Here is a 25,330-nt window from a genome sequence, read left to right as displayed (position 1 = left end):
GATCAGAGATGCCGCGCATGTCTTCTGCTTAGGAGTCTCTCATTTGATAACAAAAATAAAATGTACACAAGTTATTTAGAAGGGCTCTCAGGTAAGTACACATATTCACCCAGCCACGGCAATGAACATTTAATTTCTTCGCTTAGGCCTAAACACACACACATACTATTTGTAGTAAATATATAGTTGACAATTGATCGAAAAATAGCAATTGCGAATTACAAAAATTGCACTCAGCGGCGCAACAAGTAGCGACAACTTGTTGCCTTGTACGTTTGTTAGTTTGGTTAGTATTGTTCGATTAAGCTAATCCGCATTTCGATTGCTTCCCTCAGACCGAATAGAAGTGCGAGTTGAACCTTGTGCGGCACGAAGGCTCCGTGAACGGTGAAAACCAGGCCAACGAGAAGCGTCCGAACACCGACTGGATGCTCTTGAGGCGCGATTTCTTGGCCCAGCGGGCCTCCTCCTTCTTCAGCTGTTCGATGCCCTGTTGGAGAGAGGAATGCGAGAATGTTATCCGTACAATCTCGTGCAGAGAGAGCAAGCAAAGCACCCACCGTCTGATCGTTTAGGATAGCCGTCAGCTGAGTGGCCAGCATGATGATGGTGAATATGCCGAACATAAGGCCCTCAAAGGTGAGAAAGAGCAGCAGGAAAATAGTGGCTGGTGGAGAGTACGGCGAGCAGGTGCGCCAGTCGTTTTTTACGCACTCCGCGAACTGGGTGAGCACCAGGAAGAGCGTGTGCACGGAGATCGAAGCGATATAGAACTACAAATCGACAGCCAAAGGAAGAGCCATTAATTGTGAGGTTGAAATGGTTAAAGAGATGCACTTACGGTGAAGAGCACAAAGTACTTTTGGTTATTCTCGCCCACGCAATTATTCACCCACGGACAGTGGTGATCCATCTTGCGGATGCAGCGCTGGCAGACGGAACAGTGATGAGCCCGCTCCGGCTTTATGCTGCAGCACTTGGGACACTTGTAGAACATCTGCCCCTCGCGGTAGCCCATCTGCTCGATCATCTCCTTGGTGGCATTACCGCGCGGAACGGCGCCCTATAATTTTTGGAGCAGATAATAATCAGAATTTATTAGTATTTAATATTTTATAGCAATATTGATGAAGATAAATAGTAAAAAGTTGAATTTATATAGTTAAGTTCCTTAAATTCTGTTTAAAACTCATGCTTATTAAGCACAATTGCCACATAGATAAGAGGGAAATGAAGTACATAGCCACAGAAGCCGCCAGACTGGCCACCAACAACTTACCGGGTCAGAGAGCATTGTGCGTATGTGCGAGGCGAAGGCCAGGAAGGCGAGTGCCTGGAATATGATCATGTTGATGGTGCTGAACACGGTGTAGTTGCTGGGCACGAGGATCAGGCGCATGACCACAAACTCGGCGAACAGGATAAGCAGCCAGGTCATGATCACGCACACAATGCCGCAGATGTCCTTGACGCACCAGGCTTTATTTCCGCAGCATCGGTTGTGCTGGTCAACGCCACCAAATCCACCGCTACCGCCGGGCGACAGCGCGGAGTAGGAGTAGTTCATGGTGTCCGGATGCAGCCCACGCACAGGTGACGCATCGGTCTCGTCAATTCCGTGATAACGCCACCGGACTGCCGACCATTAGTCAAAAAGCGTTTGATAAATGGCAAACGCAAACGAAAAAAAACACAACCGTAGAAATGTGCCATTCGCATCCGCGGAGATGGCCTCAGCTGTTTGCCATTCGCCTGGCCGCTCTTGCAGGGTGAGGATAAAGAAGGTGGTGAGGGTTTATAAAATCGTTCGTTTATCTTTCAGCTTAATCCGAGCACAAATACAAATACAATACATACAACACTTAAAATAGATACAAGGAAATACGGGCCCTTATCTACAAGGTTTCCAATATCAGGTGTTATGCAGGCGTTAGTTTGGCCTTCGGTTCCAGCAGAGCCCACAGTCCGGCTAGCGATGAAATTGCCCCCAGGAGTCCAATTGTCCGAGGCGTGAGACTCGTGTAGCCCAGAGCCGTGAGCGGTATGAAGAAATCGCACACATTCTTCACAGTGTCCACAACTATGTCCTTGTGCCCCTGCACCAGCACGTACGACTGCAGGGCCAGTCGCTTGAAGTCCTCCGGCGAATTGATGCTCGTGGGGATGCGGCAGCGCGAGATACCGCCCTTGCAGCCGGATCGATGCAGGTCCAGTACTCTCAGGATCTCGTAGAAGTCACGACACAGGTTCATGATGATCGAGAAGAGCCAGTACTTGTTGGCGATGTTGGACCAGCGCTTGGCGTTCACCGCCGTCAGTCCGGTCCTGGCCAACCAGAGGAAGTGGTCGGCGAAGAGGAACAGCGATTGTGACAGCTTACTCAAGGTTAGCGTCACACGGATGTTCAGATCCGGATGATGTATGGTCTTCAGAGCGCTGTAGAACACATCAACGCACTTGCCAAAGCGAAGTACTGAGTTAAAATGGGATTAGTAGGTACGTGTTTAAGGGATGCATTAGAGTACCTACATTTTCGGAATGTGCTCAGGATGTATTCAATCGTCTTGAAGTTGTCCACAAGTGCTGGACTAGAATTGGCGGATTCCAGCGAGTCCCACATTGCACGGGAGGCATACTGGATGAGTCGGGCGATCTTGTCCCGTCCGCCAGCCTGATTGTTCAACTGCACTAGCCTATCCATATTCATGTTGTGACCGCACCGCTAGTTGTGCAGCTAAATTCAAAATTAAGCCGAATCCAAAATCCAAAGGTCGTTTGTTTAGCTGAGGGTACCGCAGCTGATTTGCCGCTTCGTTGTGAATGGCAATGTATTTTTTTTAATACGGGTGACCATGGACGTAGGTTGAATTCTTTTGGGGAAAGAAAAATATTACAAATAAAGTTACTATAAAAGCAATTAAAAATTAATTAATTGCTTAAGAACTTCTTCATGGCATAAAGCTTATGATTAACCCCTAGCGCCAGTTTTCGTCTACGCCTATGTTTGTCATAAGTGTTGCCTACGCTTCTCAACACTGTTGTTTCAACACCTTTTTGTTGAGTCGAAGACGTCGCCACGTAAATAGTGGTCCGATTTTAGATTTAGAAATAGCTGACACACAACTTACAATCCCATCATGGCTGTAAGTGTACCCAGCACAGGGATGGCGCTCTCAAGGATTACATAAAACCGTTTGTCTACTTTCAGCCCCAGCAAAAGGGAAAACAAGGCACGAAAGGCGCCAAGCAAATCGTGGAGGAAAACAAGACTACACTAGCTTTCTACCGGAACATGGCCATTGGATGCGCTGCACCCGCCCTGCTCCTCAGTTTCCTAGTCTTCGAAGTCAGCACAACCTCAGTGGTAAGTCGCCGAACGTCCTTTTCAATGAACCCAATCATCAGCATCTCCTTCTTTATCAGCTTATGCACATTCTGTCGTTGCTGATCCTGGGAAGCTCCTACCAGTTTATGGCGTTCATGTCAAAGGCTAAATACTCTGAGAGCGGTGCCCTGTTGGACTCCGGCAGCGACTTAAATATGGAAGGCGGCATCGCGGAGTAAGTGCACCCAATGAAGATTTGAAGCACCCTACTTACACAAGATTATTCTCACAGAAACGTAAAGGATTTGATCATCCTTACTTCCGGCACCCTCCTGCTGGCCCTTATCTCAAACTACTTCTGGCTGGTGCTGCTTTTGGCGCCCATCCGAGCTGGTTGGATGCTCTGGGGCAGCATCATTCAGCCCTGGCTGTCCCAGCGCAACGCCCAGGACGAGAATCCCGAGGTCGACGAGAAAAAGCAAAAAAAGATGGAGCGCAAAATGCGTCGCATGAGATAGAAGCCACCTTCCGAGGTGGTCTGGTGGTTAAGGGGTTCCTGGTTTTAATGAGATTCTACGCTTAGTTGTGTGTGCGTTTCCAAATTGTTAATTGTTCAGCAAATTAAACTGCTAGAGACAAAAGACAATCCATTGTTTTAGTTAGTCAAAGCATTTGTGCGATTTAATTGCGGTGAATTTTCAAAGACGCAAGCTTTGCGAGGGAAATTGCATTTCCTCAAGGCTGTCTCCGATTTTTTGTGCATTGTAAATATTCGTGTAATTGTTTATAAATAAATGTGCTTCAGTGCAGCAGGAACTAGTGCAGTGTCCGTTTCTCTTCGAGATGCTGGCAAAGGAAGCATGGGATTTAAAGAATAAATAGTAAAGGAATGGTGACAAAAATAAAAGTAAGCTTTTGCAACAATTTATTCTCTTGTTGTCTAGACAATTGTGAGCATCCAAACTAAAGTATAAAAGTATCAAATAATGTTATGCCGGGTAATGGTGTGTTGTGCGGCTCGGAGCACTAGATTTCACTAGGTCTAGATTCCAAAACCCCACAGGGCTCCGGACACGCAGCGCTTATAAAAACAACGAGGGTAATGATGGTAACTTAAGAACTTTAAATGCAGGTTAAGTGAGAGGGATAGGGATCTGGGGAGAGTTACATGCGCGGATAGACCGCAATGGATCCTTCCAGCCAGTGGAGCGGGTGACCTCTTTGCCTAACATCATACATCTGTGCTTAACTACAACAACTTCCGAATAATATATATGCTTGTATATACGTAAATATATATATAACATCGTCGCGGCTCCATCTGCCCGCCTTAGTTGTACTGCTCGGGAATGACGTACGAGATGTCGTCCCACGGATGGCGGTACAGGCCCTGTTTGAGACGTTTCTGATCCATGTAGTGGCCAATAAATCCTATGCTGCGACCAAGAACGAACAACGAGTTGATGGCGCCGACATTAATGTACTCCTGTGCTTCCTCACTGAAAGTGCAATGGAGTTGGTTAGTTTCTGTACCCAAGTTCAACACACATGCCATTCGCTCACCTGGTAAATGAGCCGCTGTTACGCAGCATGTCCACGAATGCGGTGGCTATCACACCGTCCACATTGAGGATAAGATTCGGTTTCTTGTTAGTGGTAATCTTCTCCACCTCCAAGGCGTACTTGAGAAGTGGACACGCAGGGAAGTTCTCCAGCACGAACTCTTTAATGATCTTCACGCGGACATCGGGGTTATTAATGGACTTTACACGATGGCCAATACCCAGGATAAGCTTGCCCTCTTTGCGCATCTTGTTTACGAACTCCATTGGGTGCAAGTTGGTGTCGTATGCCTCCGAGAACTGTCGAGCCGATCCGTCCAGTGCTCCTCCGAAACGATCGCCCTAAAAAGGTAAATAAGTGTTACAGTCTATGTTGCAAAAGTAAATCCAGATGAATTAACTTACGATGGTCAGGAGACCGCTGACGACTGAGGACACCAGGTCCTTGCCAGCACGGGCGCACACAATAGTGTTGTGAGCACCAGAGACTGCGGGACCGTGATCCGCAGTGACCATCAGGCACATCTCGAAGAACTTGCACACGTAGGAAGGCAGGCAGCGCTGGAACCACAGCAGTGAGATGACACCGCCAATGCCGACGTCCTTGCTAAGGACCTCGCTGATCGGCATTCCTGCGTAGATCAGCTCCTGGCCACGCTCGTCGCAGATCGACGTCATGAATGAGGCGGGCTTGCGAATAAGTCCCAGTTCGCGGGCCCACGAGTAATCCATGGGCACAGTTGGTGGCGGCACCTCCTCCTTCGGCACTACACGACCAGTCTTTACCAGCTCGCCGTACACGTGGTGGATGAGTTCACCCAGCGTATCGAACGAATCTGGAACGTAGGCGCCGGCATCCCGGAGGCCCTTGTTCTTGGCAGTTGCCGTCTCACGGTCGGAGTTCGCGCAGGATCCGGCATGGCCAAACTGTACTTCCGAAGTAAACATGCTGGCGCAGGTACCAATGCACCAGGCCACCAGAGGCTTGGTAATGCGACCGTCCTTCAGAGCGGCACACACGTCGTACTCCTCGGTTCCACCAACCTCTCCCAGAAGGACGATCAGCTTGGTCTCCGGATCGGCTTGATAACGGAGAATGTGATCCATGAAGGTGGATCCTGGATACCGATCACCTCCAATGGCAATGCCCTCGATTACGCCGTCGGTGGCCTTTGAGATGATATTGTTCAGCTCGTTGGACATTCCACCGGAGCGCGAAACATATGCAACACTGCCTGGACGGTAGAGTTTCGAGTGCAGAATGTTGTCCAGCATACCGCCGGTGTTGCCAATCTTAAAGCAACCGGGCTTAACGCCTCCCACAGTTGCGGGTCCAATGATTGCCACACCCTTTTTATCCGCCTCAATAATGAGCTTTCGAGTCATGTTTTCCGGAATGCCCTCAGCGATGATAGCCACAGTCCGGATCTGGGGGAATTCGAGCACCTCTAGCGTAGACTCGTACGCACTGCGCATGGAAGCAAAGTTGACCATAACGTCGACCTCCTTGTGCTTATGAATGGCGTCAGACATTTTCTTGTAGACGGGAATAAGAATTTCCTTGTGACCCCAGTAGTACTTCTGCTTGTGATCGCCGGTGAAGGGATACACCATGGCCACCACAGAAGGCTCATCGCGTCTGAGAGAATATGTAAATATAAGTATGCGATACAATTATATGAAGTAGAGGTAGACCAACCTGCAGATAAAGTCAAAGTCGAGCATCGACTGCACCGCCCGCTGCTGCATGCCCCACACAATTGCCTTGGTGGTGTTGGAGAAGAACTTTCGATTCAGACTCGATCCGTTGCGCTGAGCACCGGAGATGCCCGCGCTGTCGGCCTCATCTGCTGAGATAGGTGGTAGTTTAATCGGTTTAGCTGCGGTCGGGCTCAGAGCTATCCCAAATGGAACGAGTCGAAAAACGAGTCGATATCGATGTCGCGAATCGATTGGATGATGATGGAGGAGCAGAGAGCGAGATCAGGACGTGTAGAAGTTTGACAAACCAGGACGATACACAAACACACATAGTACACGAACACGGGGTTATGAGGGATCAGATCGTGCGGAATCGGATCAGATCAAGTGCAGATCGGTTGGCCAAACGAGCATTTCAAATTTGTTTTATATTTGGTTTTGTTAATAATTTGGTGGAGGTTATGTGGATATTTTTATAATTTTTTGGTGAGTGTGGCGACAAATTTCGTTGTCGTTGTAGTCGAGGGCGAGCAATGCAAACATACAAAATACAAAGAGAGAAAAGAGAGAGAGATCAGATAAGTGAGGTCGATCGATGCATTGCAATTCTTAGCGGTATACAAAAGTTCATTGAAATACAGCTAAAATGGACTAGTGAAATCCCGGGTTAGCCGCACACAAACTTATAAAACACCCAGCTACATCACAATTCATTCCTCTCTACTTACCGGAACCCGATCCCAAACCCTCAGAGGCATCGCTGGCCGCCTTAAGATCAGCCTGGGCCTGCTGTCCACCGGGCAGCAGGAAGTTGGCCGTCGAGAACTCAACACTTGCCGTTTGGGGAATAGGTCGCTTGCCCAGAGCCATTCCGCAAATAGCGGTCATGTGGGTCTCGGGTCCGAAGACGTGCAGTGGGATGCCTAGGGTGCTGCCAAAGTCCCGCATCTTGCGGAGACCTTCCTGGTAGTTGGGTCCAGCGCGTCGCACAAAGATCGATACATTGTGTTCGACAAGCTTCGGCTGGAACTCGCGCAGGGCGGTGATGATGCCTGTGCAAAGTATTACATTTAGATGGATTGCTGATTAGATACGGAATCAATCTCTCACCTTGGAAGGTCGCTGCAACATTGGTAAAGTTCGCAATGCCTCCTCCAGTTATCAGCACTTTGCCATCGGGATGCTTTGGCGAGGAGGTCATCAGGTTGAGAATCGTCTTTGCGTACTCGTACGTTTGCTGCTCCGATGGAGCTCCACTGTATTCGCCATAATTGGCCAGCTCGGACGCTCCACCCAAATCGCAGATGGTGTCCGAGTAAATAACACTTGCGCCACCGCCCGCCACCATCGTCCAGATGCGACCGTTACGATTAAGGATCGTCAGCTTCAGCGAAGCTCCGCTCTTGGCGTCCAGGTCGGCGATGTAGGCCTCCTCGGGATAGGCATCTCGACCAAACGGAGGAGGATAGTCAATCTCGCCCCATTTGGGACGGCAGATAAAATCAGCTGTCGAATCCAATTTGGCAGCCAAATCCAAGATGTATAAATTGTCGGCTGTTACCACCAGAGGGTTAATCTCCAGATATGTGAAATACAGGTCTACATAGGTCGTGTACAAAGCGCTGACAAACTTGGCAATGCGCTCCTTGGTGCCAGCGTCCTTGACCTCCTTCAACAGCTTGCTCTTCACGTCGGCTAGCGACAGAGAGGAGTTCACAGGTACGTCCAACTTCACGGCCTTAGCATCCACATCGCCAATATCCACGCCACCCTGGTGGTAGAACAGAATGGTGTCTGCGGCGCGGTGCGAGTAGATGCACACGTACATCTCCTCAGCCTAATGGATTAGATATTAATGTTAAGTATATATACACATATTAAATCATTTGAGAACTCACATCCGTATGGGGCACAAAAGGCTCGATGATAAAGTTCCTGAGCTTTCCCACGGCATTTCCGATCTTCTGGTCCTTGTTGAGACGCTCGCCAATCCACTGCTTCACCTGCTCAAAGTTCTTCTTGACGCCAATTAGTCCCAGCTTTCCACGGCGCTTGATAAGTTGATCGGGCTTGCACACCAGCGGCTGCAACAAAGGAAAGAACGGCGATAATTAAATGTGCACTAAATATAAATATAAATGAAATAAGCGACAAATCGTTGAACTTGATCCATCTGATCTCGGCGTCAGTAAAAAAGCCGGTTCCAACGACCAGCATCTGTCGAAAAGATCAGCCGATAACATCAGGGGTCGTTCCCGCGTCATTGGCAATGACAATGCCAGTCCAGTGCTCGTACCCTTACCCGAACTTGTACTTGTGCCTACACAAAAAAAACACATCTCATATGCTTATTAGAAGATCGTACGAGTGTAAATTGAGCAAACAGTCCGACTACGAAATATCATCCGAGTCGTCAGGCGATACACATTGTAGTGTAATTAAAGCCGAAAGAACTGCCATTATCTCCTTCTTAATGGCATAAGGTACTAAATTAAAATATTAAACTATATACCTAAGTGGAAATTAAAGCAACTATTCAGCATTAACTAATATAAAGGTAGTTGTAATGTGTGTTATTGTTTACTTATTCCTCTTCAGCGGGGTATACATCTTTATCAGTAATCTAATAAAAGTGACAATATGCCGATTCAACCATAAATTGAGGATCAGAGTTAAATCATCTATAAATTAGCAGTTAATACTATTTATCTTTATGGCATAGATGAGGAAACCTTCCCGATAATGAGAGTTTCACAATCCTATCTCTGAATATGGACGCTCCCTCTAAAGTCAACAAACAACTTAAAGATAAGTGTTTACTGATCGGCTTTCAATAGAATATATTATTTTGCGAAAATGGTTTGAAAGATAGTGGTTCAGGGAATAAGCCAATCGACTCAACAACACTCAGCCACTTTAAAGTTCCTGGATTTCAACAACAACTGCATTAAGAATTTCGTTTATACTTTATAAATTCAGGTCGCGCAACAGTGCTAGATAAGGCTAATAAATTGAGACGCTCCCAAATAAACGAATAACTTGATGATAAGATTTCAAACATATGGATTTCAATGATAAAGGTTTTCTAAACAAAAACGGAACGCGTTCGATTCCCCGAATGGCCCACTCAAGATAAGTACTTGGCTACAGCCCAAAATTTCCACTATCGATCGGAAGGTCAATCAGAGATAGGTGCGTGATCGAGAATCCCAATCTCCACGCACGCTTATCGTGTTCGCAAATGAGGTGAGCCTGAGCCGATCCGCCGGCGGATAACCAACCGGGCCAAGACCACGCCATGCCACGCGACCCGCGACTGGGACTAGGACCCCGGCAATCTGATAAAAACCCGAGTGCGCCATGGGGTGAGCTGTCCGTCTGGGCCCGCGCCCGTCCGTCTACACCGCAGATTGCAGCGATCAACTCGCACGACTGGCGCCCAATTCGCTCTTATCAGGAGCCGCGCTTAGTCATTCGGCATCGGCGTGGTGGTGAAGCGTCCACCACGAGGTCAAGTTCAATGACAATCCCGCCGAGCGTTTGTTGTCGCTGGCCCAATTGTTGTTCCTACATATCGGCTGATTCGCAATCGCCGAGTTCCGCGAGTTCCGCGGCTATTTTTAACTGGCACTCACCGTGGTCAGCAGCCAGGGATGGTCAACGGCGAGCTTGGACCAATCTGTTGTGGAGTTTACTGTTGCAAAACGGCAGGTGGCCGCGCCGGCGCCATGGTTGTTGAGATGGCGGTTCAGGATGTCCTTGCCGGAGGCCTCGGTGATTGCTTTCGCCGACATGATGAAGCTGCAGTATATAAAAATATATATAAAAACAAATCAATTAAGATTTAATGGCATTTTTCAAAGACAAATAAAGGAGGGTCTCTCATGTGTTCGCGCGTACCGTTTGACTTTGCCTGTACTTTCAAACTTTGATTTATTTACTTAGAATTGATTAGAGCGCGACTGTGTGCAGGTGCAATAGGTTTCGAGTACGTTTCAAAGTGTGCGTGCTGGGCTACAGCTTTGGGTGGTTAGCTTCAGACTGGGCTGGGCAGCTAGTTAATCAACCTGCACGTCGTCGGGTCTGGGAGTAAACTGAAATCGAATGCGCGACAGCACCAGCCATGAAAATGAGCCAGCAACAGGCGTATTCTGATTTCGTTTTCGATTTCGTAGCGTTGCCTCGGCTTTAGCTTCGCGGCTCCAGGGCTTCGGGTCGTTTAGAATTTTCGGCTGATGTGTTGACTTGTTGGTATGTATGTGTGCTGACTGGCAGCTCTCGCTCTCCATCTGGTTTCCCAGAGATTAGGTCTGCAACGGGATCTGGCCCTGGACCATTGAGTGTGTGGGGGGAAGCACCTTGCGCGGAACCGGTTATCAACATGTCACTGCAGCGATCTCCAAGCCCAGTTAGTCAGTGGGTCAATTTGGCTGAGGGCCGAACTTTCTCCCAAATACCTAAAGAGCCAAGAGCCAGTGGCTAGCAAATCGGAAATGGCATGGAATCTAATTCGATAAAGAGCGCACATTGAAGGAGGGTGATGGGTGGTGACTTTGCAAGTACACACGATCTAATTTACATCTGGAAACGAAGTTCACGCCTTGCCGATGCGTATGCAAATTGACTGCCGTGCTGGTGAAACTAAAAAACTAAATACGAAACTGAATCGGAATTCAAAACCGAAACCCAAACTAAAATGTTGTAAGCGGTGAAAGTGGGCAAAATCAATAAGGTTGTTGCATCACCGTTCGTAGGTCAAATAGCTGTTAATCTTTGCCACTAATTATTGCAAAATGCTTGCCGATTTTCGCATTAATATTTCTGCAATATTCAGCGGATATGTGATTTTAGTGTGTGTGTGATTGTGCGCGAGTGTATGTGTGTGTAAGTGCGTGGAGCAAGCCGAGCGATCTGTGCGAAATTTCTTCTGCTCATGTTTTCCATTGTACTCGTCACTTTTCAATTAAATTGAGGGTGCATTATACGCGGGTATCTTAACGGAGGTCGGGGGCACTCACTTTAGTTAAATCAGCTTCACGACCTGCGATTAATTTTAACACGTAAACTAAACTGCAACTTTCTTTTGGTTGTCGTTTCTTATACCCTAGCGGTGGCCAAATTTCGATAGCTCTTTCACTGTTTTCCCTCGAATAGATGCCGATACATTTTGGTATCCATTTTATTGCAAGCATACTTTTTGGCGCGTTGTAAAAGACTGCGCAACGGTATATCAAACTATTTACAGTGGGAACTCAAAACGGAAGACCAATCAACAAGAACATGAATATGCAGATCTATTGCTTCATATTAATAACTTTTATGGTATAAAAAGGCCATATATATCTTTTCTGATATAAAGATATAACACATTTTAAAAATCTGTTCCGAAACTATGTTTAATTTAACAGCATGCCAGCATTGAAATCGAAGTATGTGCATATCATGTTGAAAATAAACCACATATCTATCACGCGATCCTTTTAACTTTAAAAGTGTAATTAAAAATACGTGAATTAAAAAATAAATCCAACATTTTATGTAGCCACCTGCTGCGCCTCGAAAAAGGATTCTGTGCATTATTGGTATATTTTTCAAATGAGCATATGATTAGTATTTCCCTGTGCCGGATGGTATGTTTTATTTATTCCACGGCGGTCACACCGAAAAGCGATAATAATTTTTGGCCAGCGATATTGGATAATATAAATAAAGCGCAGCGCCAAGGAAACCCCAAATTAGACTAGCAGCTGGACAGGAAGTCGGGAACCAGGAGCAGCGCCATCGCCGCCCACACAAACACAAACACACACAGCATCCCAGGATTACGGGAAACGCACACCATGCCCACACAAGTCCAGATGAGGCCGCTTTTGCGAATATTCGCAGAGCCCATCCTGCTCATCCTGATCTTCCTTCTCACTTTGGGCGCCAAAGGTGAAAAGGTCCTTCAGGAGACTTTTCTAGGGCTGCAGGAGGCACCAATCCACGATTTGGGGGACCTTCGGCTTGTGCCGTCCCATCTAGACTTTGGAACGTGGTCCGTCGGCCAGGCGCGTTCGCAGACAGTGACACTGTTCAATCAGCACTCCAATCGAACTCTCCAGCTGAACGCAGTGGCCGGACCAAGTCCGGCGTTCTACAGCAGCTTCCTGGGCACGAGAGAAGTGCCTCCCCAAGGCAATACCACTTTCAACGTGGTATTCCTACCGCGGCAACTGGGTGCCATTGCCGCCGACCTTCTCATACACACCTCCTTCGGCCAGGCCGAGTTGGCAGTACAGGGTGAGGGCAGTGAGTGCCCGTACCGCCTGAAACCGTTGGTGGGGATTAAGGCGCCCATGAATGCGACACTCACGCCAGAAATTCACATGTACAACCCGCACGAGCGGCCGCTGCAGATACTTGAGGTAGGGTTTATTTAACACCCTGTACTTACATTACTCACTACTATGCTCTTTTTTAGATATACAGCAGCGGCGGTGAATTTCAGTTAGAGTTACCCAGCGGTGGCTCGGAAGGCCCTCAAAATCTGTGGGAAATTCCGCCACACACGTTAAAGCCGGTCATTAGGATATCCTTCCATGGCCGCACAGCTGGCAATCACAGCGCCTACATACGCATCAAAATTGCAGAGCAGGAACTGGATCTCGGCCACGAAAATGTCCTGGTTATTCCCGTCGAGTTTGAGATCCTGCCACGGCATTCTGCCTACGCACGCAATCCACTGGCGGACTTTGGCCGTGTGGCCACTTTAAACGCTCCGGATGCACTACAGTTTAAGCTGGATGTTCGAAACGATGAGAGCCGTCTACTCTTCGGCAGTTACCTTCGTCAGATTCCGGGTCTCTCCTTTGACGCAAACAACACAAGTATTGTGTTGGACCCCAGCGTGTTCGAAGGCGACGAAACCATTAATGATCTGCTGGAGATCAACAGTAACCAGTCCAGTTCCAGTCCTGGTGCGGATCAGCCATTCACAGTGCTGGTGCGAGCGGAGATCTTCCATGGAGGGCTCTTCTTCGACAGTAATGCTACCAGATTTGTCACAACCTCACCAGAAGGCGGTGACGGTGAACCGCTGGAAAGAAAGCGGTCGCTGGTGGTGCGAAACAACTTCGCAATACCCCTCATTCTGTTTAACGTAAGTCTCACAGAGCCTATTGATGAATCCATTTTAGAAGTAGCCCTAGTGGGCGATCCCAGGATACTGCTTCAGCCAGGCGAATCTGTTGAGCTCCTGCGGTTAAATCTGCTAAACGACCAGGTGGCGTTCAAATCCTTTCTGAGGATTGAAACGAACGTCACGGTCTTTAAGCTTCCATTGGTATCATGTAGTGGACGTTTACACGTTTCCACGCAGCCAATTGTGCTTAATTTTCGCCAGGAATCACTGGAGAAAGCGGCCTACAACCTGGAGCTAGATCTGGGTACAGTGCCATTCGCTGAGATGTCGCGCGACGGATTCGTGATCCTGAGGAACGACAATCCAGTGCCCGTTAGAATCACCAACTGGTTCTTCAAGCATCCAAAAACTGTCTACTCGCAAAGTACCTTCCTGGGTTGTCGCGCCACGGCAATCGGCCAACCGGTAAGTGTCGAAAACGAGACTATGGGCTGGCATTTATGCACAGAGATTCGCGCCGGTGAGAGTGCCGTATTTAAAGTGGCCATTCAGACCTACGAAGCGGATGCCACGTTTGGAACTCTTAAGGTTTGGACGCCATACGAGGTGATACGCGTCCGCGTTAAGTTCGAGGCCTCTGTGGGCCACTTAGAGATTGAGCAGGAGCAACTCAACTTTAAGAACTGCTTTCCTGGTAAAATGTGCACTGCCGTGCTCAGCATCCGGTCGAGCTTCACACACCCGGTGCACGTAAAGGGTATATCCTTTGCTCTTCCGGTGGGATTGCGCTTCAAGGACTTTAACGCGAAGGGCACTACGATTGCTCCGCAAACGCTGACCAAGGTTGGACGCATTTACTTTGACCCGGCCTCCGTGTGTCGAAATAATTGCTACATAAAAGAGCCCACTAACGATCTAGCCATCTTCCCCAGCGTACCAGGAGGAGGGAATGGCAATGGTGGCGTTATCAACAATAATCTCCTCTATGATGGAGTGGAGTTGAGACAGCGCACGGAACTCTTTAGGCAGTTGCGACGCCAACTGTCATCTATGTCACTCACGCTTCACAGCGAAGAGCTACCGCCGCTGGAGTTGGACTTTTCCATAACGATTGAGTGGCCGAAGCTGGTACAGTTTCAGCCTATTCCACCTACTCCGGCTATTGAGGTTGGCCAGGTGCAGCGCCAGTGGATAACGCTGACGAATCCTTCGCAGAATCCGCTCCTGCTTGATTACTTTCTATCGGATCCGGCTTTTGCGCGCCGTACGCAGCTATCGTTACCACACGAAGTGATTGACGTGAGCTCAACAAGTTGCTATCTGACAGATAGAGAGGTGTTTTCCCTGCCTGAAGCCGGGAATCCCATTCTGCTGCCTGGAGGCGCCAGCTTAAACATCCCCATCACTTTCAGCGCCCAGCTGCCGGAGAAGTACTGTACCCTGCTGCACGTGAGAAGCAATCTCACGCTGTATGAGGCTGTGTGGCTTCAAGCCCGTGCCGTGCAGTCGCAGTTCCGTTTTGGAAATCGGCGCCCGGGAGCCTCCTCGCCGCTGTTCTTTGAGATGGCCACCGATCAATTTCAGGGCTGTCAGTCTGGCAATGAAGCAGTGGTAGTAACTCGCAGTTTTACGGCTCGCAACTCGGGTGTCATCCCAATAAGGATCGAGGGCTTCCTTGTTGGGTCTCTGCCCTGTGAGGACTTCGGCTTTAAGGTGATGGATTGCGCAGGATTCGATCTGGGCGAGAATGAAACTAAAAAAGTGGAGATTGCGTTTAGTGCAGACTTTACTACCTCGAGGGTAACACGATCCCTTACGCTGCTAACGAACCTTACCTACGATATAAGCTATAAACTTTTAGCGCAAATGCCCGCGGAAAGTGTGGAACTATGTGCGTCTTTTTTGGTTAGGCCTGGATGGGAAACCTCCCTAAAAAACGCCGCTCTTGTAGTTCTACTCGCCAGCTTCGGACTGGTTTTGGTGGCGGCTGTCTTTGATGCAAAGGCCATAATGGTTCAACAGAATGCATACGATGCAGCCAGAAACAAGGGTCCTTTGCAGCCTACGTTTAATTTACGAAATATAGTAAAGCTGCAGGCGGAGGAGGCGGCAGCTAAAGCAGAGACTGTACAGCAACAACAGAAAGTCAGAAATGGCCAACTTAAGGAACTACGAAAGCGAAGTGTACTGAATTCCACGAATTCCAAGTCAAAGTCGAAGTCCTCCTGGTCACCATGGAGCATGGACATGAATGCGCTAAGCAAGCATCTACAAAAAGCCAAACCAAAGACAGTGGTAAGCACTCCAGTTACCCCTCCTGCTGCTGCTCCTGCTCCCTTGTCGGAAGCCAAGCCCGTTAAGAAATCTTCGACGCCATCGCCCCAAGGTGTTCCTATCTCAGTTCAGGTTCGTCCCCAAAAGAAAGTAAAACCTACACCTGCAGCGGTCCTAGTGGCAACCAAACCGAAGCCAGAACCCGTGACCCCCGTTGTGGAGCACCACGAAAAGTCGTTGACCAAATCGAGTCCACCCCAGCAGGAGAACATATCGCCCAAGCCCAACAAGCTACCAGAACCACGTGTGCTCAAGGAACAGAACGGATCGGCCAAGAAAATGGGTAAAACACCCGGAAGAGAACGGGAAAGGGAACGTCGCTCGAAGGATCAAAAGTTGACAAATGGCACAGGGGCTGGAGTGGGATTCAAAAAGCCAGAGCGAAAGCAGCGCCAGAAATTGAATTTTGGACAGACCACAAATAGCGCGTCTCCGCCAGAATCGCCAGATGCGCTTAAGTGCATCAGCAATCCTTGGGAGACGAGCAGTCGCGTCTCCTTCCGGGATGTGCTTCGGACCCCTCAATTGGCGCCCACGGACAATGGCTTCGATTGGAATCACGCGTCGTCTTCGAGTGATCTCGGACCGATCGGAGACAACCGCAAGAACTCCACGCCGCCGATGGTGACATCGCTGTGGGAGCCACTTTCAGCTACGGCCAGTAATTCGCTATTTGCCAACACAGAGGTGGACTATATAACACCAGATGGTAAGTAACATAAACGATTACAAGCTCACAAGTTCCTAATGTATTTCTTCTGTTTCTTGAACAGCTATCTACGAGCAGAGGGAGCGGGAAAAGCAGCAGTGGGAGCAGCGGAGCGACTTGGTCATGCGACAGCAGCTACTTCTTCAGCAGGCCCAAAAACTAGAGTTTCAGCAGAGGCAGCAAGAAAAGATTTCGATGCTGGCGAATATGGATCCGAGCAACTGGACCACAAACTGGTCACCACTAGGGTACACCACCTGGCCCGACGCCACACCCGGCATCGGTGTCATGCGTCCTCCTCCAGGTCTGGAGCAGAACGCACGTCAGACGCACAACCTTGCACAAGAACCGGGCTCAGCGGGAACGGCATCTGGAACTGGAGCTGCACTAACAGGCGAAAGCCTTCCCACGCAGTATGATCCTTTTACCTCGCCAAGCTCAATCTGGTCGGATACTTGGCGCCAGTCATCACAGCGCAACAACCATAACCACATGAACTAAGAGGATGACGAGGAGCAAGCTCACTGATCAAACCGAATCAACCAAATGAAATTCTTACCACATAGACACCTAGGATACGCGACGATGAAGGAACGCAGAATGATCTTTTCCAATTTGACTTTTGACTAATAAACGCAAAGATAAATGACTTTCGTATCAAACTTTGTTCATTGTTTTGTTGCCAGTAATTTCATCTAGTTCAGTTCGCTACTTTTCCTTGTACGTAATGATTCCCTTCTCAATGAGGTCCGGAATCTCCACGGCCAGCCAAGGAGCAAGCTATAACAAAGGATTGATTAAGAAGATCGATCTAAGTCGTTGATTTCCTTAGAGTACTTACACCCAGAGCCATAGCGTGAGCGATTCCGAATTTGGGAACATTGCGTGCCCACAGTGGCTTAAAGTGATCCGTCAGGCAGATCTTGCCGCCGCGGTACATCTTCGCCGTCTTGCCGTCAAGTTCCGGAAGGGCAATCTCGGGCGCAGTGGTTGGGTACGTCACTGGAATGTCGAACTCCACGTCGAACTCGTACTTTAAGAGGTTGTGCATGTACCAGCACTTTCCAAACCACTTGGTGCCCTCCTTGTTGGACTCCAGACGGAACCAGTCGCTGCCGGACTGCTTGTTGTTCTCTACATACTGCAAAGAGGAAACGTTACTAGTTCCATGGACTACAACTCAATTGCAATCTGTATATGCACCTTAATTAGTGCCTGGTACTCCTCCTTGAGCCGCTGCACCCACACATCCTTTTCACGCGGACCTGCGCGTATCTGCAGCAGGGGAATGTTGCTCAGTGTTTTGCGAGTACTGTCGTCCACCATTATGTCCGGAAAATGGCCAAAATTAAGGAAAATGCGGAATAAAAACAAAAGCCTTCGGTTGACACGTTCACGGTTATGTGTGCGAGAGGGACAACCGAAACAGCTGAGCAAGGTGGGTGCAGGCAGTGGCGCCGTAAATGGCGTTTTTGGAAATTGCCTTTTTTATATCTTGAATCAAATCTTGAAACAAAGTAAATATTTAACAAATATTATTTGTGCACAAAGTATTTTCTACCTTGTAATCATATCCATGATTGCCGCTTAATATTTTATATATTCCACTAAACTACTTGTTAAAACAACTGTTGAGTTGCCTATCGATAGCTTGGCGCCGGAGTAAGTTTTCCAAATTAACTTAAATCAAATATTCCCGATATTTCACTAAGCTATCGAGCAAAACAACTGTTGAGCTGCCTATCGATAGCTTGGCGCCAAATTGAGTTTTCGAAATTAAGGTAATTTCGAACCACTTCATCGGATCTCGCCAATGTATTTGTATACGTTCTCAGAAAAGTAAATAAATAAAAGACATGTAACAGGTACATATGTAACAGCCCACTAGATCTACGGGCTCAATGCTTCGGTATGCTCTGGGTTGCGGGCTCTTGGCTGCTGGCTCATCGGCTCTGATCCCGCAGGACGGAGCCTGTGAAAGATGTTGGCAACACTGCTCGCGAATATAAAGAGGGCCTGGAAGGGGCATATTGTTTAAATAATATTTGCTCGTCGCGCGATAAGCATCAAATCTAGAAGAGTCGAGCCGGCACAGTGATAGTGTGAAATTAAGCAAACAAAATTTCGAAAGTCAACAGATTTGGCTCCATTGACGGTGGATATTTAGATTACCTAGTTACTGCAAGTAAGTGTCATTTAAAATCGTCTTATCGTTCTTAATTTGGATGTAAGATAATACTTGACTGAAAAACATGGCGAAATAACAATATAAATGCTATATTTGTTACTATATTTCAAATAAATGTTCAAAATGCCAACCAGACCTTAAGTAAATTTCGTTGAGCTTACAGAATATTGCTTAATACCATTAGAACGTTTTTGTTCAGTTCTTCATTAATTGTGCAACAAAAGAAACGCTAGGTATTCAACTTTAAAAGAATGAACTTCGACGAATAGAATTGAAAGGGAGCCACCAAAAATTGTTTGCGTAAAGTCTGGAGGTTACACTTTATAAATACAAATAATAGCTACTCATAATAAAATATAAGTAAGGGATAGATCTATGGGAATCACTTAAACCAATGGGAATCACAGCCAACAAAGTGGTGATGGAAAAAAAGGTCATAGATCTTTGCAGATGTGCGTCGCAGCATGTGTGGCTTGCAAAATATTTGAAATATTCCATTGGTAAATAATATGTTACCACAGATGAAACAACAAGCCATCATAACTTGCCTAGTCACTTCTATGGCACAGATTGAAGATTCCGCAGAAGACTAGAATGTGCACAAACAAACACGCCGCTTCATGGTACCTTTGAACTGGGCATGATAATGCCAATTCGCTGATAAGGATTAAATCCACTTTTCCAAACCGACTCAAACTGGTTTCTTCGTCTGCCTGAGCCAGGCATCGCGGCTTGGTCGTCGTCAAAATCAGAGTATTTAAACTGAACCCATGTGCTATATGCGTCTATATGTGTTATAAATTACCACATTCGACCTTAATCGCTGATAACGCCAGCTCCGATGTCCGCTTTACCAGTTCGAGATGATCAGGGTGCAGATGGACAAACCGGTTTCAGCCAGTTGATCCCATCGGCGCAGGGATTCCAATTAATAATAATATAAATTGTTTACCCCGCTCGCCGCTACAATCATCACAACAGACGAACGGTTTCCCATTCGGTTTTTATTGGGTCAAAGGTTCACCTAGGGCTAGCATTCTGTGCCAGGACTGTTGGTAGTGGCTATCGCCTCTGCAGTTCCCATCCCTCCATCCTGCCTGGTCTCTGTGGTCTTGCGTACACTAACGGCGATGATCGTGTCCGATTTTCGAGGATGATTCAGTCGCTTGTGGCGGTTCTCCTCCCACTCCTTGCGGTGCACCTTCTTGCGGTGCGCATGCATGTTGGCATTCGAATTAAAGGTCTGTGGACAATGGGGGCATGTGTACAAAACCTCGCCAGTATGGGTTGTCATGTGCTCCTGCAAGAAACGTTCAATACCCACTGCTTTGTTTAGTTAATAAATTTTACTAATCACCTTTAGCTCATTTGGGCGCTTAAAGGCCTTCTCGCACATAGGACACTGATGACTACGCGCCGTATTGTGAGTGTACTTAATATGGTGCTGATGTGCCTGTAGACTCGGGGAAATCTTTAGACAAAATTCGCACTGCATCGGCTGCAGATTCTCAGCGGTATGCATCATTTTTATGTGGCGGGCTAGTCCATATTTGGTGGTTAGCATTGAGTCGCACAAGTGACACTTGATTGCTGCCTGCGGTCCTCCCGTGTGCTCCTCCATGTGCCTGGCCAAGGCTTCACGTCCTCTGATGGATTTCCCACAGACATCACAGATCTTGGCATATAAATTTAAATGGACCAGCTTAACATGTTGCTGCATCGTATACTGACTGGGATAACTGCAAAATACAAATGTAATACACAAAAATAGCAATAATATTTTGCACACTCACGTTTTGTCGCAGTGTGTGCACTTGACCAGCCACTGCTCCCGGGGTATGTGAGTCAGCTTGTGGCGCTCATAAACAACAGCGCTGTAGAAGCCCTTGGAGCACTGTTCGCAGTGATAGAGTCGTCCGCGCGTCTTGATCTCATGCATGCGCATGTGCAACTCCAGACTTCGACGGTGACCCATCACACGGGCGCAGATGGAGCACTTAAAGGTTTCAGGGTCCTGGTGGCGTCGCAAATGGTCCACAAGAACGCCTCGCTTCCAGAACTTTCGGTTGCAGCACATAGAATAACCGCGCTGCTTGTGCTCGCGTCGTACATGGGCCAGCATTTCGGAGAAACCCTCCATTGGCAAGTTACAGATGTGACACTGAACTTTATAGTGCTCGCTTATATATTCGTTAAATTCTTGTGATTTCTGGATTTTTGGCAGACCGCTTGTTTTGGGCCGCTCTGCCAATCGCACACGTCCGCGTCCTCTTGAGCGTCCGTTAACCTTTCGCTTAAGCTTCGGCTGTATTATTTCCAAATCCTCTGGCTCCTCCGCTGCCTCCTTGCTGCTGCAGTCGTCGGATAGGAATTCCTGCTCCTCCTGATCCTCCAGCACATCGGCAATTGTCAAGTCAGCTTCAGGGAACTCGATTTTTATTTCGTTTAGGTTTATTTGCTCCAGCACGCTTTTCAACTCCTCGCGTGCATCCTGTTGAGGGACCTTTCGAGGACGTCCACGTCGGCGTTTGACGGCAGCGGCTACGCTGTCCACTTGCTCGCTTTTCACGATTGGCTCCTCTAGAGCGGAAGCAACCACTTCTGGCGGGGATGTCTTCTCCAAGACAGTTTGCCCCAGTGCTTTGTGGGCTTGTTCCACATTAAGGTAAAAGTTGTGGAAGAGCAGCAGCTGCTCCCAGCAAGCCCCGCACACATAGCCCGTTCTTGAGGCAGGAATCTGAAAAGGGGGACTCCTCAATACTAAAATTACTTAAGATATGATTGGTTTGTTTACCTGGAGCCAGAAGTGTTTCTCGATTATGCACCGCAGGCCCAGTGAATCGGCTTCCTCCGATGCAAATTCTATATTGCCGAACGCATCATCCACACTCTTTGTGCACAAAAAACAAGGCATTTGTAAAAGAGGCGCAGGTACATATACAAAAAAATTATTAACAATTTGTGTTGTTTTTCAATTAAAAGCAGGCCAACGCACAGCTGATTACTGTCATCGCAAGCGGCTATCGATAAATCCACCCAGAATAGTGGGACCATAGTTGTGTTTTTAACTTAACAACTTTGAACTATTTGTTTTTATTTGCATTTTGAAATTAGATAAGCACTATCAGCAAAAGAAAACCTTGACTATTTTATTTAACGAAATGATGCATCTGGCACATGAAATGAAGATGCATATCACCCTTATCAGAAGTGCGCTGTTTTTAGTATGTACATTTTATGGCATTCGCAGACAGGTCATACTGACTCAAAGTGTTGCGACTTTGGGATTAATTTATTTTAATTTAGGCTTTAATTCGCCTTAATTTGTTAAAACGTTGTTTACGCAATGGCCACGCAGTTTGGGGAAATCACTGAGACGAGCCGTTCACCTCGTCTCCGCTTTGTAAGTGCGATTTGGCAGAGCTTATCAGAACGCACAATTTACACCTGTGTTTAGACGCCATAAACAAAGCCAGACGTTTTAACAGGCCACTTATCGTTGTTTACATTTTTTTAGCCAGCTTAATCTCCACGAGAAACCCGGAGAGCACAGTCATGGATGTGCAATCGAGTCGCGTTGTCCCCGATGGCGGTTACGGATGGATTGTGGTGGCCGCCGTGGCCCTGATTAATGTGAGTGGTCAATGCTCTTAAAAGGAATACACAAAACTAAACATTTTTTTTTGCACATGCCGGCTTGCAGATGACCAACCAATCTATTTTGTCAGTATTTGGACAGCTCTTTGTGGGTGAGCTGCAGAAAATGCAAGAGGACACTTTTACTGCGGCATTGATCACCAATCTAAACAGCCTGGCTCTCAACTTCTCCGGTCTCTTCATTGGACCGGCGATTAAAAGTTTTAAGCCCCGAAATGTAGCCGCGACAGGATGCATCCTAGTCGCCCTGGGCCTGGCATTGTGCGCGTTTGCCACTGAAAGCTGGCACTTCATTCTGGGCTACAGTTTCTTTGTGGGCTTCGGATTGGGACTCATATCGCCCTCCACATTCATGGCTATTAACTCGTACTTTACCACAAAGCGAGGACGTGCTGTGGGTGTCTCATTGGCAGGTGCTGGCCTTGGACAGGTGCTAATCCCTCATCTAGTGCGTTACCTCTTGGATAATCACGGTTTTCGCTGCGCAGTTCTATCCATGTCTTCCCTATCACTATTCGGGGTAAGTTAAGAATACAAAATTTAGTTGAACCAATGCTTACAGCCTGAGTACTTTACAGCTCTTTGGTGCTGCCTTCTTGAAACCTCTAAATCCGCCTGCCAAGCACAACAACCGCAAACACATTCGACTCCTGGCCGAGGCCGATGGCGAGAAGACTAGTCCTCTTCAAGTCGTGGTTATTCCAGCTAATCAAAGCAAGAGCGAGCGTAGCCCATCAAATGGGGATACTCTGTGCAGCCGAATGGGACAGCGTCTGGTGCAGGCAATGGATCTGGAGCTTCTCAAAGATGTAGTATTTTGGAGCATCATTGTGGGCATGGCTCTAGTCTACACGGCCACCATTAACTTCACGATGATCTTTCCTGATTTTCTTGGACAAACGGCACAACTGAACAGCCAGATGGTGGCCTTTTGCATGTCCCTTGTGGCTGGAGCCGATATTGTGTGTCGTTTGCTGCTGCCCATCGTCACAGATCACCTTAGAATCCCCTATCGTGTGGTGTTCCTGATCGGCATTGTTGGACTCTTCGTCGCCCGTTGTGTGCTTGCCGAGAATCAAGCGCTGCCCGTGATCATCTCCATGTCTGTGCTGACGGGCATGATGAAATCAGCCACTGTAATTAACAACAATCTCACCATATCGGCGCATTGTCGCTCCGAAAAATTGGCCGGCGGCCTGGGACTGAGCATGATGTCCAAAGGCGTTATTGTTATCACAGTGGGACAGCTGCTGGGATGGGTGCGAGACTACGCCAACTCCTACCTTATTTGCCTGTATGCTCAAGGAGCTATTCTGCTGGTGGTGGTTCTGTTTTGGACCCCGGAGATAGTGTACCGCCACCGCAGGCAGCGATGTGCCACAAACAAGTCCATGGAGACGCAGTCTATAGACGCAGCCGAGGTGGCAAAACTAAATTCCTAAATCCTTGGTTACTTGACTGGATTAGATGTGTAAGCGAGGGATTTCGGTATTGACTGTCATGTGATAGGCGGTGGAATGACTTCCCTGTAGGGAACATTCCAGTCTCGCCGCAGTAGTTATCTGAGTTGTGAGGAAGGACCAGTGTCAGGAACAGCACTATCTGTATGACTATGCATCTTAGGCTTAGGTTTTCGATTATTTATTACCATTTAGCCCTTAGAGACTTAACTTTTGTACTGCCATAAGAGCCAAAATACAAATTATAGTATCCATATTACAAAAACCAAGTTTATTAGCATGAGACGAGTTTGCAACTCTTCATCCGATCGATCATTTTGGGAAAGTATTCTATTTATGTAGCGGAAACAAAGCTGGGAGTGCTGGAGACAGCGGATGCACCCGATTCTGTGTTGTAGAAGATACGGCGCTCGATGCCATCTTTGGTGATGATGCCAATGCGCACCACACCGCCGGAGCTGCCGTCGTGGTAAATGGCGTGCTGGACAGCTGTTAGAGAAGGTTGAATTGGGATTAATTTGAAATGAAACAGTTTTAATATCGTTTTGGGAATGGAAACCCACCCTTCTTGACGAACGAAACACACTCCTCCAGCTGCATATTGGGACGGTAGTGCTCCCTAACAAATCCATAGATAAAACTGGATCCCGATCCGCCGATGGTGCAGGACTCGCGGGTCAGCATGCCACCCAACGGGATGCTGTAAACCTGGCCGCCGCGCTGCGCATCCCAACCAGCCACAATGATGCCGGCGAGCAGGGACTCGCGGTAGCTGTAGCAGTAGTTACGGAACTCTGAGGCGGCCTCGAACACCAGAGCCTCCTTGTTGGTCTGGTTTTCGTGGTAGTTCAGGGAGTAGGCCACAATGTCGGCAATGGCCTGGGTGTCGGCGGCGGATCCACTGCGGCAGCAGTAGACTTTATCCGTGATGCGGGTCAGCTTGTCGGTGACCCGGTTGGCCACATAGGCGCCCGAGCTGGTGCGCGAATCGGCTCCAATGACCACTCCGCCATCGAATTCCACGGCCATAATGGTGGTCTGCAAGTCGGAAGGATTGTGCTCTTAGTACGCAGTTATGTGTGTTATGCTCTTCATACTTACGCCAGTGCTGACCGGCGTATCGGTAAAATCAAAGTCGGGAAGCATTTTGATCTTTCAATTTCTCACAATTCAATTTACAATTGATGTTTGTTGAAAAGCCGCAGGAACACGAAATGACTGGCTTGTTTTGGAAAAGTGTTACCAGATGGCGAAATTACTGTGATGGAAAT

At 47.8% G+C, this 25,330-nt stretch overlaps 9 protein-coding genes across 13 annotated transcripts; 3 read left to right on the top strand and 6 right to left on the bottom strand.

The window, feature by feature from the left end:
- Positions 1 to 74: 74 nt before the first annotated feature.
- Positions 75 to 1,705, bottom strand: LOC6531500 (palmitoyltransferase ZDHHC3). The gene is made up of 4 exons (XM_002092263.4): positions 1,280 to 1,705; positions 842 to 1,063; positions 561 to 773; positions 75 to 490 (listed from the first exon to the last, which is right to left on the bottom strand). The coding sequence occupies exons 1-4, from the start codon at positions 1,565 to 1,567 to the stop codon at positions 332 to 334; spliced, it is 882 nt and encodes a 293-aa protein (XP_002092299.1). The 5' UTR covers positions 1,568 to 1,705; the 3' UTR covers positions 75 to 331.
- An 83-nt stretch (positions 1,706 to 1,788) lies between these two features.
- LOC6531499 (peroxisomal membrane protein 11B) lies at positions 1,789 to 2,808 on the bottom strand. Its single transcript, XM_002092262.4, has 2 exons — positions 2,530 to 2,808; positions 1,789 to 2,473 (listed from the first exon to the last, which is right to left on the bottom strand). Exons 1-2 carry the CDS (start codon positions 2,705 to 2,707, stop codon positions 1,920 to 1,922), a joined length of 732 nt encoding a protein of 243 aa, XP_002092298.1. The 5' UTR covers positions 2,708 to 2,808; the 3' UTR covers positions 1,789 to 1,919.
- A 183-nt stretch (positions 2,809 to 2,991) lies between these two features.
- Positions 2,992 to 3,971, top strand: LOC6531498 (transmembrane protein 208). The gene is made up of 4 exons (XM_002092261.4): positions 2,992 to 3,143; positions 3,209 to 3,364; positions 3,424 to 3,560; positions 3,618 to 3,971. The coding sequence occupies exons 1-4, from the start codon at positions 3,138 to 3,140 to the stop codon at positions 3,841 to 3,843; spliced, it is 525 nt and encodes a 174-aa protein (XP_002092297.1). The 5' UTR covers positions 2,992 to 3,137; the 3' UTR covers positions 3,844 to 3,971.
- A 262-nt stretch (positions 3,972 to 4,233) lies between these two features.
- On the bottom strand, positions 4,234 to 11,760 carry LOC6531497 (ATP-citrate synthase). 4 transcript variants are annotated; one of them, XM_015195867.2, is made up of 9 exons: positions 11,607 to 11,760; positions 10,224 to 10,389; positions 8,487 to 8,672; positions 7,699 to 8,425; positions 7,317 to 7,640; positions 6,587 to 6,785; positions 5,293 to 6,526; positions 4,889 to 5,229; positions 4,234 to 4,824 (listed from the first exon to the last, which is right to left on the bottom strand). In XM_015195867.2, exons 2-9 carry the CDS (start codon positions 10,380 to 10,382, stop codon positions 4,656 to 4,658), a joined length of 3,339 nt encoding a protein of 1,112 aa, XP_015051353.1. In that variant the 5' UTR covers positions 10,383 to 10,389; positions 11,607 to 11,760; the 3' UTR covers positions 4,234 to 4,655. The 4 variants fall into 4 exon arrangements, with proteins under 4 accessions (XP_015051353.1, XP_039229328.1, XP_039229330.1 ...); XM_039373394.1 differs by having other exon boundaries at positions 6,587 to 6,737; XM_039373396.1 differs by having other exon boundaries at positions 6,587 to 6,734.
- A 457-nt stretch (positions 11,761 to 12,217) lies between these two features.
- On the top strand, positions 12,218 to 17,416 carry LOC6531496 (transmembrane protein 131 homolog). Its single transcript, XM_002092259.4, has 3 exons — positions 12,218 to 12,995; positions 13,052 to 16,754; positions 16,819 to 17,416. Exons 1-3 carry the CDS (start codon positions 12,429 to 12,431, stop codon positions 17,253 to 17,255), a joined length of 4,707 nt encoding a protein of 1,568 aa, XP_002092295.1. The 5' UTR covers positions 12,218 to 12,428; the 3' UTR covers positions 17,256 to 17,416.
- Positions 17,401 to 18,183, bottom strand: LOC6531495 (ubiquitin-fold modifier-conjugating enzyme 1). The gene is made up of 3 exons (XM_002092258.4): positions 17,958 to 18,183; positions 17,596 to 17,895; positions 17,401 to 17,534 (listed from the first exon to the last, which is right to left on the bottom strand). Exons 1-3 carry the CDS (start codon positions 18,078 to 18,080, stop codon positions 17,463 to 17,465), a joined length of 495 nt encoding a protein of 164 aa, XP_002092294.1. The 5' UTR covers positions 18,081 to 18,183; the 3' UTR covers positions 17,401 to 17,462.
- A 626-nt stretch (positions 18,184 to 18,809) lies between these two features.
- LOC6531493 (monocarboxylate transporter 13) lies at positions 18,810 to 24,339 on the top strand. 2 transcript variants are annotated; one of them, XM_015195865.3, is made up of 4 exons: positions 18,810 to 18,939; positions 22,460 to 22,575; positions 22,646 to 23,119; positions 23,178 to 24,339. In XM_015195865.3, exons 2-4 carry the CDS (start codon positions 22,498 to 22,500, stop codon positions 24,039 to 24,041), a joined length of 1,416 nt encoding a protein of 471 aa, XP_015051351.1. In that variant the 5' UTR covers positions 18,810 to 18,939; positions 22,460 to 22,497; the 3' UTR covers positions 24,042 to 24,339. The 2 variants fall into 2 exon arrangements, with proteins under 2 accessions (XP_015051351.1, XP_002092292.1); XM_002092256.4 differs by lacking the exon at positions 18,810 to 18,939 and adding an exon at positions 22,186 to 22,345.
- LOC6531494 (transcription factor grauzone) lies at positions 19,927 to 21,982 on the bottom strand. Its single transcript, XM_002092257.3, has 4 exons — positions 21,737 to 21,982; positions 20,736 to 21,679; positions 20,300 to 20,681; positions 19,927 to 20,242 (listed from the first exon to the last, which is right to left on the bottom strand). The coding sequence occupies exons 1-4, from the start codon at positions 21,854 to 21,856 to the stop codon at positions 19,973 to 19,975; spliced, it is 1,716 nt and encodes a 571-aa protein (XP_002092293.1). The 5' UTR covers positions 21,857 to 21,982; the 3' UTR covers positions 19,927 to 19,972.
- Positions 24,302 to 25,320, bottom strand: LOC6531492 (proteasome subunit beta type-6). The gene is made up of 3 exons (XM_002092255.4): positions 25,161 to 25,320; positions 24,623 to 25,097; positions 24,302 to 24,548 (listed from the first exon to the last, which is right to left on the bottom strand). Exons 1-3 carry the CDS (start codon positions 25,203 to 25,205, stop codon positions 24,394 to 24,396), a joined length of 675 nt encoding a protein of 224 aa, XP_002092291.1. The 5' UTR covers positions 25,206 to 25,320; the 3' UTR covers positions 24,302 to 24,393.
- Positions 25,321 to 25,330: the final 10 nt, after the last annotated feature.

This window comes from Drosophila yakuba, chromosome 2R, assembly GCF_016746365.2.
Source record: "Drosophila yakuba strain Tai18E2 chromosome 2R, Prin_Dyak_Tai18E2_2.1, whole genome shotgun sequence".
Taxonomy (NCBI): domain Eukaryota; kingdom Metazoa; phylum Arthropoda; class Insecta; order Diptera; family Drosophilidae; genus Drosophila; species Drosophila yakuba.
The sequence above is the reverse complement of the archived record's forward strand: the minus strand, read 5'-3'. Positions and strand labels throughout refer to the sequence as shown.